This window comes from Mesocricetus auratus, unplaced genomic scaffold (assembly GCF_017639785.1).
Source record: "Mesocricetus auratus isolate SY011 unplaced genomic scaffold, BCM_Maur_2.0 Super-Scaffold_100676, whole genome shotgun sequence".
NCBI classification, from domain to species: domain Eukaryota; kingdom Metazoa; phylum Chordata; class Mammalia; order Rodentia; family Cricetidae; genus Mesocricetus; species Mesocricetus auratus.
In genome coordinates this window covers 144,517,084-144,530,806 of record NW_024429266.1, presented here as the reverse complement: position 1 = coordinate 144,530,806, position 13,723 = coordinate 144,517,084, and the positions used below count along the sequence as shown (strand labels likewise).

At 47.0% G+C, this 13,723-nt stretch overlaps 1 protein-coding gene across 5 annotated transcripts in view; it reads right to left on the bottom strand.

Annotated features, from left to right (window-relative positions):
• Positions 1–600: 600 nt before the first annotated feature.
• The window catches only part of Slc4a5 (solute carrier family 4 member 5), an 80,414-nt gene continuing 67,291 nt past the window's right edge, over positions 601–13,723 (bottom strand). For 4 of the 5 annotated variants that reach the window (XM_013119249.3, XM_040737721.1, XM_013119250.3 and 1 more), the window contains 5 exons: positions 10,095–10,163; positions 9,161–9,334; positions 8,445–8,600; positions 5,403–5,470; positions 601–1,974 (listed from right to left, as the gene is read on the bottom strand). In XM_013119249.3, coding sequence (XP_012974703.1) covers positions 1,809–1,974; positions 5,403–5,470; positions 8,445–8,600; positions 9,161–9,334; positions 10,095–10,163 — 633 coding nt within the window. In that variant the 3' untranslated portion in view covers positions 601–1,808. Of the gene's footprint in view, positions 1,975–5,402; positions 5,471–6,414; positions 6,500–8,444; positions 8,601–9,160; positions 9,335–10,094; positions 10,164–13,723 lie in introns of all 5 variants that reach the window. The other variant, XM_005078328.4, reaches the window with a different exon arrangement.

Genomic DNA, 13,723 nt, shown 5'->3' with positions numbered 1-13,723 from the left:
AGAGGGGTGACGCATATGTGTTGACCTATCTCTCCCTCATTCTTCTGCCAGTGGCTTTACTCTTTACCCTTGTTTGTTTGTTTGAATGTATATGTGTATTTGCCTGCGTGAATGTATGTGCCATGTGCACGCAGTGCTTGTGGAGGCCAGAGGAGGGCCTTAGGTCTTCTGGAACTAGGGTTCAAATAGTTGCGAGCCATCCCAAGGGTGCTGGGACACAAACCCAGGTCCTCTGCAAAAGCAGCAAGTGCCCTTAACTACTGAGCTAACTCCAGCTCCCTTGCTGGGGATATTTTCATAAGTCAGGTATGATACATGCTATAGGACATGACTGTTGATGTCCTTCAGTTATTAGATATGGTGTAAGATAAGCAGACAATTAAATTTTATTGAAGTGCTGTTTACATTAGAAATGGAAAAAATTTAAGTGAATGGAGAATATGCCAACATGTTAAAGACTACTGAGGTTAAAATGTTAATGTATATACAAAATACAAGTGATATTTAAGGTAAAAATTACATGGATCAATTTACACCAAACTTTTAAAAGCTACCTGGTTTCTCAGCTCGTTTGATTAATGAAGCACACTTACCTCTGAGTCTGTAAAAACGCTACAGTTTAATCTGGATAGAGTGCTATTACAGACCAGTGGGGCTTTGAAACTTGTAGGTTGGCTCTCCCAGGATTGGAACAGAGGAAGATAAGCAACTTTATCTTGGAAAGAGTTTGGATCAACGAAGAGCTGGGCAGTCTTACCTCAAGTTGGGATGGTGTTTCTACCAACCACTTGTATAACATACTAGTTTGATTACCAACATTAGCTGCCTAACAGGCAGTGTTTGTGAAATTAAAATATTGGGCCTTGCTGGGCGATGGTGGCCCACACCTTTAATCCCAGCACTCTGGAGGTGGAGGCAGGTGGATCTCAGAGTTCGAGGCCAGCCTGGTCTACAGAGTGAGTTCCAGGACAACCTCCAAAACAATACAGAGAATCCCTGTCTCGAAAAAAGAAATTTGGGCCTTAGTGATTTCAAAAATTGTGTGTGGGAGGGATCGGGGAAACCTACTCAGATTCATCAAAAAGTGGATTCCAGGTTATGAAACCAGTGGCAAGCTTTAACAGGTTATTTGGTTAACCTAATGTGGTTTTAAGAGTCCAGTTAATGAGCACTATTTTGTCTTAATCCACTCAGCAAGTTAAGGCTCAGGCCTTTAATCAATCCCAGAGACAGGTAGCCCTGAGTTCTGAGCCAGCCTGGTCTACATGGGGAGTTCCAGGACAGCTGAGAGTATGTAGTGAGCTCCGATTTCAAACAAAATTCACTGGTTCTTCCATTAGTAATTTTGGAACTGGCCTTTCAGTGTGTGGACAGCCCAGCCACACCTCCAGAGCCAGGCCCTCTGGACAGAGGACTGAACTTCAAGCAGAATGAGGCAAAATGATTCTCGGCCACTTATTACTTTGCAAACCTTCAGAGCACACTCAGACCTTCAAGTTACTTAGATTTCAATCTAACCTTTAAAAGATACTAAATCAGCAAATACTTTAAATAGAAGATACTAAGTCACTAGATACTTCTGTTCGTTTCAGGAGAAAGGGTATATCTATGTTGGTCATTTTAAGCCACGTGGTTCTGTTTGGGATGTTTTAATAATTGCAAAGGGAAGAGTAGAGCTTGACCGTCGCAGATAGGCCTCCAGGTGTCTGGTCAGTGGGTGAGGAAGCAATTGAAGGGCTTGTCACACGCTCTAGATGAAGCCTGGGCCAGCTTTCATGCTGTCCCCAGCCTGGGAGAGCAGCCCTGTGCTAGAGGGTAGTCTCCCCGCCCACCCCTCTCCCATAGCCCTCATCGTCTGTGAAGTCAAGGTCAGATTCCATCTCTATCTTCACCTGCGGCACCATGAAGACTGGACTCGGTGAGTAACTGAAAGCAGGTGAAGCCGGACAAGAGATTTTGAAGTGCAGGGTGATGCTGAGTAAGACAAATTGGGAATAAAGAATTAATATCCAGTCTTGGGTTTGCTCAGCACCTGTCACTGAACAGGGCTCTAACGGAAAACTTCCGTCATTGCTTATCAACTTAAAAATATTTTTTTAACGTGTGTGGCTATTTTCTGCATGTATGTCTGTGCATTATACGCATGTAAGCTTTCTAAAGAAAAAGGTTTACAAGCCAGGTAGCACTCTGACAGATCTGAGTTCAAGACCAATCTGGGCTACTTAAGTGAGAGCCCATCCCAGCAAAATTATGAATTTACTTATGGGTGTTTGATGGGGGGTATAAGCGTTGAGTAGCAGAGGGTAATGCAGGAGTTGACTTTCTCCTTCTACCATGTAGGTTTCAGGGATTAAACTCAGATCATGGTTTGCTTGTTGGTTTGCTTGGTTTTTCAAGACAGCGTTTCTCTGTGTAGCTCTGGCTGACTTCGAACTCATAGAGAACCTCCTGCCTCTGCCTCTCAAGTGCTAGAATTGAAGATGTGTGCCACCACTGCCTGGCTCAGATCCTGTTCTATTTTATTTTTTTCCAGAAGTGTAATGCTGTGTAGATCAGGCTGACCTTGAACTGCTGCCTCCCAAATGTTGGTATTAAAGGTGTGGGCCACCATTTATTTGAAGACAGGTCACCAGGTTTGGTGGCAAATGGCTTTACCTCCTGGGTCATCTTGCTGGCCTTTTTGTGTTGTTTTTTGATACAGGGTCTCATGTAGCCTCAAACTTGCCTTGTAGCTAAGAATGGATGTTGAATTCCTGATTCCCCTGCTTTTGCATGAGAGACATGAGCTTATTGCATCCTTGGACTCAAGTGTCCTCTGTCTACTGGACTTTCACTGTTGTCACTGAACTGGTCCCAGCCTGCTTAACCTATTCAAATGGCTGCCAGAGCCAACTTTCTGAATCATAGATCGCACTGTTCTGTTCCCTTCTCACTGTTCAAAGGACAGCATCCAGACTCCATGGCTTGGCAGAGACCGCTTAGTTTGAACAGGCCACTTTTCCAATTTGATTGTCCCCCAATCCCTGTGTGTGTATGCTTTCAATGTTGCCTTCGGCCTGTTCCCATGACCTGGACTGGCCTTTCTTCCTCTGCTCTGGCCCACTCTGACCTACTGAGGTCATCAACCTCTACATGTGCCCATGCATGTTCTCACACATGTACTGTGCCTTTGTCTGCAAGTTCCCCTACAACTCCAAGTATGGCACCTCATGCCTGGCAGCCTTTTAAAAACTGTTTGTTTATTTATTTATTTAGCTTTATTTTATGTGCGTTGGTATAACAGTGTCAGATTCTCTGGAACTGGAGTTACAATTTTTGTGAGTTGCCATATAGGGGCTGGGAATTGAACCTGGGTCCTCTGGAAGAGCAGCCAGTGCTCTTAACCACTGAGCCATTTCTCCAGCCCCCAAGTTTTTACAATTTTATTATTTGGTGGCCCTCGCCTTTAATACCGGCACTCAGGAGGCAGAGGCAGGCAGATCTCTGTGAGTTCGAGACCAGCCTGATCTACAAGAGCTAGTTCCAGGACAGTCTCCAAAGCCATAGAGAAACCCTGCCTTGAAAAACCAAAAAAAAAAATCATTTTATGTATATAAGTGTTTGCCTACATGTATGTCTCTACACCACATGTGTGCCTGGTGTCTGGGAGTCCAGAAGAGGGGCTCAGATTCCCCAGAACTAGAATGATAGATAGTTCCAACCTGCCATGCTAGGAACCAAACTTGGGTCCTCTGGAAAAGCTGTTGGTGAACTTAACCTGAGAGCCATCTCACCAGCCCCCATCTCTTTAGCCAGCTCATCCCTCTCCACCCCCATCCATCCAGCCCCTCCCCCACCCCTCAGTCCCCAGCCAGTCCCTCCTCTACCCCTTAGTCCCCATGCCTTTGAGGTTTCATTTATGTTCAGCCAAGTCCTGTCACTGAGCTCTTTCCTCTCTGGAGAGAAGTCCTCTTTTTTGTTTGTTTGTTTGGTTGGTTTTGGTTTTTTGAGACAGGGTTTCTCTGTGGCTTTGGAGGCTGTCCTGGAACTAGCTCTTGTAGACCAGGCTGGCCTTGAACTCACAGAGATCTGCCTGCCTCTGCCTCCCGAGTGCTGGGACTAAAGGCGTGCATCACCACCGCCCGGTGAAGTCCTCTTTTCCTTTCATAGATTTGGGCAAACACCAGTGCATATGGCAAATGCCATCTCTAGCTAACCAAACTCTCTGCATTTATGAACTTGTTCTGTTGCTCTGTGTAATTTAACAAGTTTTAAAAAATTCTCTGTCTTGGTCTAGGCTCTTGCCTGCAGATAAGATAGAGATCCGATTTAGTGTAAGCTTTTCTTGTTTAATGTAAAGGCGTACTCTGTGGGGACAGGGCTCAGTGGCTTAAGAGCACTTCTCTTGCCCAGGAGTATTCTTGCTCCCATGTTGGTGGCTCCTAATCACCTGTCATTCCAGTTCTGGAGGATCTGATGTCCTCTCTGGCCTCTACAGGCACCCACACACCCTGACACTGTGACACCCAAGCAGCTGGAGTCACATCCAGGACCTGCTATATGTAAGACTCTTCATGCATGGCACCTCATCAAGAATACCAAGGCATTGCATTGGTATGAGAGTTCTTGGCATCTGGGCCTTGAATACTTCCCTGAAAAAAAAACTTTTCTTTTTTTTAATGAGACAGGGTCTCATATAACCCAGGCTGGCCTTAACTTGCTCATAGCAAATCATGGCCTTGAACTCTTGCTCCCCTGGCTCTGCTCCCCTGGTGGATTACAAGCATGTACCACCATTCTTGGGTTTCATAAAGTTTTGGGGATTGAACAGGGATTTCTACATGCTAGGCAAGCCATAACCTCTGGGCTACTACCCTAGTCCTTTGCCTGAATGTTTCTAGAACTTTCTAGTTCTCTTTCCTCGATCCTTTTTCTGACCTGTGATAACTAACCCTACTGTTGTTCCTAGAGTACCTTATGTTTTGGTCCTTTGTGTCTATCCACACAAGCTTTCAGTGACAGATAATTAAGCCATGTTTTCAATGTCCTCTGTTGCTTTCTGTTTTCTGTGTTTACTTCCAGTATTTTAAAGCCGACTTCCCTTGTGCATTGTAACCATGTTGGAGTCGATGAGAACATACATTTATTATACTTGACTTCTATAAGCAAATTTCTTACCGCCTGTCTCCCAGTGGTGGGCCAGCAAAGCTGTCCTAGACCCTCAAGCCTTCAGTCACTGCTTAGTCTCTGATCTGATACTCAACGAGTCTACCTCGCCCTTAGCTGAGAAGCTCCTGGCAGCTTATAGCTTCTGGGGAGGGAGTCATTTCCTTATGGGTGTATGGGTGAGAAGTTGTTTATGGCCCAGTCAATAACCCTAACCCATGCACATGAGAAAGAAAAGTACCCAATAGCCCTTTTACCTTCGATCCAGTTCTGAGCCACTGAAGGAAGAGTCAGAACGAGTAACTCCAACTGGAAGATCTTTTTCCTGGAGCGAGATGGAAATGCCAGTGGTGAGCAGGTCCAGTAGGGTACAGGGGAACATTCTAGCTCTCCAGCATGCTCCTCGTCCCTACAGTCAATGTTGCACATGAGGAATACCAGGGTCTCACAGAGGTGGGTGGCTTCAGGCTCAATCCCTCACACAGGGGACTCTCAGCTGGTTAGGAAGGAGTGAAGCACAGGGAAGGCAAGGACTCGAGGGGATGACGGAAAGTGGGTCAGGAGAGGAAGGAACCTGAAGTGACCTTGTGCTATGACAGAAAGTCCTCAAGGACTCCCAAGGGTGCCAGCAGGATGCTCTGACCACCCAGAACTGGTCTTTGAGGAGAGGGACGAGTCCCATGATAGGAGCCCCAGGATCAGGCTCCGTTTTATCTTTCAGAAGACTCCAAGGACAGGTGTCTATCACTAGGGAAGGATTAGAGGCTGTGAAGGATCTAGAAGAGTCTTCATAAGCAGAAGCTGACCCTCCCTAAGCAACGTCGCTGTCGGCGGTGGCAGGCACCTGCGGCTCTCACAAGTCACCCAGCTGGCTCTCTAACAAGGGAACACTTAGCCCTGACTGGAGCTCTCAGTTATCACAATCTCAGGGAAATGTGGGAGGCTCCGGGGCCACATTTGGACTGGTGTGTTCTAAAACCATGAACAGGAAGACCAGCAGAGCCACAGGGTCCAAAGGAAAGTTAGGAATGGAGGTCTTGTCTAAGTGAAGACTGCAGGATGCTCTTTTGTTGGAGTGGGGGGGGCTCTCCATGTGTGCAGAGTTCCTATGCTCTTGGCCAGTCACTTTTATTTCTCCCTAGCCCAGGAGTTCCTCACATCTAAAACAGTTAGACCACTGAGCTGCAAGGCAAAGTCTGTCGGGGAGTAGGGGGCAGAGGGAAGATTGGCAGTTGGTAGAAAGGGAGAGGCAGCAGGTGTTTTACTTACTGGCAATGCAGTGGATACCATTTTGGGGATCAGTTGGGACACTTTCCATAGGGATCTTTATAATGGAGGGAGGAAGGAACTGGGGCTGGAGAAAAACAGTGGGATAGGAGATAAACACCAACACAACTGCTTCCTCATTGAGACAGAAGATGCAGACACGCACAGTGTAAGCCACCATTCTCTTTCCACCCAGGCCAGGTAGTGAGGGCTGCAGCAAACACTCGGGCCCACGGAGGCACTGTGGCACAGCAACCACTGTTCTAGAGACCCACTGTTCCCAGGAGACAGGTGGGAATTCAACCAGGAATGTCACTTGGAACAGTTTAATCTGCCATGTAAGCAGCCGCTGTGAGTGACTCACACTATAGTGACACTGTCATAAAGGCACTTTTAAAAATGAGTTTCTGTGATTCAAATCCCAATTTTTCACTGAGTGTATGCATCATAAAATGTTTCCTCTCAGGCCTGGAGTAATTCCTGGCACATGGGAACATCTCAGATGTTTACTGAAGAAACCAAACATTTGTCTGTAAAAGACACTTGGTGGAGAGTAGGGCTGCAGAGACGGTTCAGCAGTTACGAGCTCCAGCTGCACTTACAGAAGACTGGAGTTTGCTTTCCAGCCCCCACACTGGGCAGCTCACAATCACCTGTAAATCCAGCTCCAGGGAGCTAACACTCTTTTCCGGCTTCCACAGGCACTCATATGCACATGGCCACAGACCGACACCCTGACACATTCATACACAATTTAGGAAATGATAAATCTTCAGACAACTGGACTCTTCCTTCCTTGGTCTTTTCCTTCCTCCACAGACTGGCCTCAAACACACCGTGTGCCTGGGGATGCCCTTGAATTTCCGATCCTCCTGTCTCCACCTCCTACGTGTTGGGTGGCAGGTATGCACGCCCATGCCTGGTTCATAAGGCACTAGAAATCGAACCCAGAGCTTCATGCATGCTAGCAAATGCCCTACCAACTGAGCTATATCCCCAGTCCCAGAACATTTCTCCTTTGTTTTTCAGAAATTTATCTCTGCACATTTTTTTTTACCAAAAAAAGCACATGAAATTAATTTGAGAGCTCTCTTCTGAAAGAGTACAGCAACTAAGGATGAAGCCATCACAGTTAAATACTGGCTTAAGCATTGTTCCCCACTTGGCAACAATTTCTCTGTGAACAACCTTCATTTGCAAATGGTGAGACCCCTAGAATATGGTAGATGAAGGTTATGGGCTTGAGTCAAATGGGGGAGAGTGGGAACCGAGCATGGTATCAGGAGAAGGCAAGATCAAAGTAGGAATGGTTTTCTTAATTTCCTTTGACAGTTGACTATATATACATCTTGGGAGGTTTTGTTCCCTTTGGGGGAACAATTGTCATCATTTGTAATGAGTGCTTGAATCAGGAAATCTTTCTATCTAACGTTTTGAGATTTACTGTAGAGTCTGGACTAACTCCTTGGCTCTTGAGTCCCTGACAGTTTTAGGGCTGAGATGCAAAATTAGCACAGGAGGAGGAGAAGGGCAGGTGGGGCAGCCAGGAGGTCATTCTGTCTTAAGTGGAGATGTGTGTTGCTCCCACTTCCATCCCTAATACCCTGTGGGCCGGCCCTAGGCAAGCTTGCCACTAGGACCCCACCTGGAGTTAGGCTGTTGTGAGTTCCCTCTGGACCCCCTCCCCTGGGCCTGCTCCTTTCTCTGGAGATCCTCCTCCTAACTGTCTTCCTGTTGGAGCCTGTGCTGCCCCCAGGTACTTGCGCTGCTGTTGAAAATGGTCCTAGGAACCCACAGTAACAGGAGGGTGGGTATGGCCATCACCTGTTCCTAGGCAGGGAAGCTCACCAGTTTGTACTACTCTGAGGATACTCCCAGGAACAGATGGGGGTCTCAACACCCAAGACCAACACAGATGGCATCCCTCCTGTGTCAGGTGTTATTTCAGGCCACCAAAAAACCACCCCTCACCCCAGCAGCAGCAGAGAGTCACCCAGCCTCTGCCCTCTGCCCAGGCTGCTCACTGTCCCCACCTCCTCGTCAGTGTTTTCATGGACCCCTTTCCTTCTCTTCTTCTTCTTGTCTGTCTCCTGTTTCTCCTTCTCTGGGAGGATGTTGTCAATCCAGGCCAGGTCGTGCTGGGAGAAAATCAAGTCCAGGAGCCTTCGAACAATGATGAGGCCCAGGATCTGGGTTGGGAAGATGGTCAGAAAGGCTGAAGTTTTGTGGGAGCTCAGAGAAAACTGTGAGCTTGTGTTTTCTCCTTGGTTGAGTTCAGGGGCCCTTTGCGGTTAGTGTCTTTGCAGCCATCCCAATGTCCTCAAGACTAACGAGCCAGCAAGCCCCTGAGATCACAGCATCCCTAGTGCTGGGATTGCAGCCAGTGCCACCCTGCCCAGGATACATTCTCAAGTTCTTGAATCTAGGAATCTGGTCTCTGCCCGTCACGATCCATTCATCTTTTCAAATGCAGTGGTTCTGCACAATGAAAAGCTTACTATTATACTTCTATTTCTAACCAGCTTGAAGTTCACCATGGGGAGCTTGGCTTTCTGCTTTGTCTTGCTTCTCCAATCCCACCCCATCCCACTTGCCCACCAGGGGAGGTTGGTGACTTTTGCCCTGGACTCAGTTTATGGGTTGTCCCTGCAGGGTCCTGTTACTCTGGCACTCTTCTCTGCTCACTGGCCCTGAACCTCTTGGTGGCACTGCCCCGCCCAGTCTGCTAAGGAGCCCACACCCTCCTCACCATGACTGGGAAGATGATGGCAGCCATGGTTGACTTGAGGATCCAGAGCAGTGCCAGGCAGAGAATCTGCACCAGGGTGAACAGGTGGATCCGGCGAAGGGGCACGTGGCGCAGGAAGGCGTGGTCTGGCTGGTGCTTGGCTGGCATGAGGAAAAGCTTACAGCGTTCCCAGAACTGGCAAGAATATGGCATAGGATTCAACTGGGAGGTCATGCTCCTGGGCCAAAGGCTACAGAGCTGGGGAAGTGATGATCTGGTAGGGCCTCGGAGAGAGGACTCCTAGTCATGACAGGCTATCGGAATCTAGGCGTGTATAACATAGGGTAGGGGGCTGGAGAGATTGCTCAGAGGTTAAGAGTGCTGGATGCTCTTCCAGAGGTTTTGAGTTCAATTCCCAGCAATAACATGGTGGCTCACAACCATCTGTAATGAGATCTGATGCCCTTTTCTGGCATGCAGGCATGCATTCAGGGAGAACATTGTATACATAATAAAAAAATAGGGTAGGGCACCAGATAAAGGAAATAGCCTGGAGGAATGTGAATGTGGTCCTTAATTAAGGAAAAAGCAACAAACTTAACTGCAGCACAAACTGCCCAGGGACCCTAGCCTCAGTGTGTCAGAATGAGACAAAATCTTTTCTTTTGTAGAGTATCCTTAGGGAAGTGGGGAGGAAATGTTCATTAATGTTAGCTTCATCTGTCTCAGTTTCTCCACCTGTAAAATGGGATCCAAGGGCCTAATGACATAGATTGTATGATACCTGTGAAGTGCCTGGTATAGTCATTTTGTTGGCACAGTCGATGGAGGAAGTATCATTTCCATTATCCTTTTATAGAATCGGGGCAGCAAGCATTTAGAGACTTGGTATCACACAACTAGACAGGAAGCTCTGACTCTAGGTCACATTAGCCTGGGGAGGGTGCAGTCTTACCTGGATGCCATTCAGGGAGGCTACACCCATGTAGAGGAAGACTCCATAGAGCACTGGCATGGGGATGTACTGCAAAGAGAACAGAGGTTTTGGGCTGGGGAGGGTCCTTGGCTATTTGGTGATGACATCAGCCAACTGCAGAGGCCTGACTTTGGAGGAGCCGAGGGTCCAAGAGCAAATCTGAAGCCAGAGAATGTGAGGGGGGCCATGAGGGAGGAACAGCACTCCTCTTCCTGCTTGGGTGACAACGCCAGCATGCAGCTGCTTTTCAGGACTGGCCGCTCTCTGGGCCACTCAGAACCTATGTGATGGGGGTTACTCCTCCCAGCAAGAGGGAAAGCTACTCGATCCTGCCAGATCCTTCCCACTTCTGCCTCAGCTGACAACCACCGAAGCAACCCTGGCAAGCTGAGCTTGAGCCTGCCTGTTCTTAGGAGGGCCTGGTAAAACACTTTGGAAAGCACAAAGTTTGATACCAACATGGTCGCCTAACTTAGAGGTGCCATTTAAGAACGTTGGGACAGTGACTGGAGGGATGGCTTCAGTTAAGAGCACCAGCACCCACATCTAGAGGCTCACAACCACCTGTAACTCCAGCTCCAGGGCATCCTCCACCGGCACCTGCGTTCAAGTGCACATGTGCACACACAGACACACATACGCACAATGTTTAAAAGTAAAATAAATCTTTAAAGGAAAAGAGTGTCAAGACATCCAAGCAAGCCAGTGCTCTGTTAGACTATTGATTTTTAAGCACTAAGAAAGAGTTGGATCTAGGTGTTGTAAACTTCAACCCCAAGGCATTTGAGCTAAAAGTTAAAAAGGGATTTAGATGGCCCTTGCATTTTCCTGCTAACACATGGCTTGTGAGAAAATGTCCTAATTATAAAACAACATCCCGCCACCACTCAGGAGGAGGCCGGTGGATCTCTGTGAGTTCAAGACCAGCCTGGTCTACAAGAGCTAGTTCCAGAATAGCTTCCAAAGTCACAGAGAAACCATGTCTTGAGAAAAAAAAATAAAGAGAAAAAAATAAGACAACATAAAAAGTTAATATGTTAACACTGTGCAAACTGCATTTTAAGTATGGCAGCAACTGAAAGAAGATCTTAAAAATAAGTCAGTATTGTGGCTTGTTTTTTTGTGCCTTTGTTGTTGTTGTTTGTTTTGTTGGGATTTGTTTCTCTGTATTGTTTTGGAGGCTGTCCTGGAACTCACTCTGTAGACCAGGCTGGTCTCAAACTCACAGAGATCCGCCTGCCTCTGCCTCCCGAGTGCTGGGATTAAAGGCGTGCGCCACCACCACCTGGCATGGCTCATCTTCGTTATCCCAGCACTTAAGAGACTTCAATAGCAGAACTATAGGAAGTTTGAGACCAGCCTGGCCCGTATCTCAGGTTCCAGGCCACTCAGGGTTACATAGTGAGACACTATTTTTAGAAGTAAAAGAACAAGGGTCATGTGCTGCGGAGGTCGCCCAGGGATCTAGAGTGCTCACTGCCCTTCCAGAGAACCTGAGTTCTGCTCTCAGCACCCACATTGGGTGGCTCACAACGGCCTGTAATTCCTGCTCCAGGGTGCTCCAATGCCCTCCTCTGGCTTCTGACGGCACCCAAACTACATGGCATACACTCACACAGACATTCATATAAATAAAAATAAGTCTTTAAAAAAAAGTAGTCAAGGGACTGGGTTAGGAGCGCTGACTGCTCTTCCGGAGGTCATGAGTTCAATTCCCAGCAACCGCATGATGGCTCACAATCATTGTAATGAGATCTTGTGCTTCTGGCCTGCAAGGATACATGCAGACAGAACACTGTATACATAATCAATCAATCAATCAATCAATCTTTTTTTTTTTGAGACAGGATTTCTCTGTGGCTTTGGAGGCTGTTCTGGAACTAGCTCTTGTAGACCAGGCTGGACTTGAACTCACAGAGATCCGCCTGCCTCTGCCTCCTGAGTGCTGGAATTAAAGGTGTGAACCATCACCACTGGGCAAATAAATCTTTTTTTTTTTTTGGTTATTCGAGACAGGGTTTCTCTGTATTGTTTTAGAGGCTGTCCTGGAACTCTCGAATAAATCTTTTTAAAAAAGTAATCAAAATCAATAAAACAAAGAGATGAGAGGAATTTGTCATTAGATATCAAACTGTATCACACTGTACCTGGTTTCTGCAGGGCTGTGATGGAACGAAAACGGAGCCCAAGGGTTCACATACACTCAGCAAGCGTTCTACTAGCTGAGCTACACTCAAGGGTTCGCACACACTCAGGGTTCACATACACTCAGCAAGTGTTCTACTAGCTGAGCTACACTCAAGGGTTCGCACACACTCAGGGTTCACATACACTCAGCAAGTGTTCTACTAGCTGAGCTACAGCCCTAGAATTTTGAAACCCCAGCACCCAGAGCCCCGGGAAGTTCCTAACCCAACCTCAGGGCACCACATTCATGGTTGCCTTCTCACAGTTGCCGGGTCCCATGTCAGCAGCACCCCAGCCTGTACTTCTGCTTCTTGGGGTAGCACTGTCTTAGGACCCAGTTTTGATGCTCTTGTGAGTGTTGTAGCTGTTCAGTATTAGCTGGAAAAAAAACTTAATTCTTTTGAAATCCTATTTAAAAGTTTTTTTTTATTTTAAGTTGTGTGTGTGTGAGTGTATGCTACATGTGTGTGTGTGCTCTCAGAGGCCAGAAGAGGGGTGTTGGGCTCCCTGGAATTGGAGTTACAGGTGGTTATGGGCTGCCTGTTGTGGGTGCTGAGATGCAAACTCAAGTCCTTGGGAAGAGCAGCAAGCTCTCTTACCTACTGAACCACTTCTCCAGATGCCAAAGCCTTCATTTATAGGAAGGTGTACACCTGGATATGCTCAAACCAGAAATCCTATGATTTATGGTCCTGATCCTCCACTGTGGACAGAACCCAGTTCCGTACCTGTGCTAGGTAAGCCCGGTGACACTGAGCTCCACCCCAACCCTAATTTCAGTTCTTTTCTTTATACTGCTATGGGCCTGATGCCCTAGACAAGAGCACAGATGGTATTAGAGCAAAATCAGATGTCAAAATTATGAGCACAAAATACTGGCCATTATATACAGGATGTAATAAATGTGCTCATAAAAGAATTGATCACATTGTAAATGGAATGGAAGGACAGAGACCACAGCAGAATTTTCTAGCAGCCTTATGGTCAGTTCAAACACAGAGAAATGCTGATGTGGGATGGCTGGATTGCTGAGCACACCCGCAACTGGACTGCAGTCTGAGACTGTCCCTGGGAGATGGGAGCTGCTGTCTGCAGAGTGTTGGGAGCAACCTTGGGTCACTGAATCACACTCTTTTTAGACTATTGGGGTTTTTTTTGTTGTTGTTGTTGTTTTTGACACACACACTTGTGTATCAGGACAAACACCAATAGTTCTTTGGAGACTTTTTCAGAAAAGTGAACATTCCTTGGACATTTAAAATATACAATGGGGCCAGGGAAATGCCCAGCAAACACGGTTTCCTGTTGCTGAGCCTAACAATCCAAGTTCAATCCTGGGGACACACAGGTGGCAAGAAAGAACTACAAGTTGTATTCTGACACTCACATATGTCATACACCACATATCACATGCGCATGTG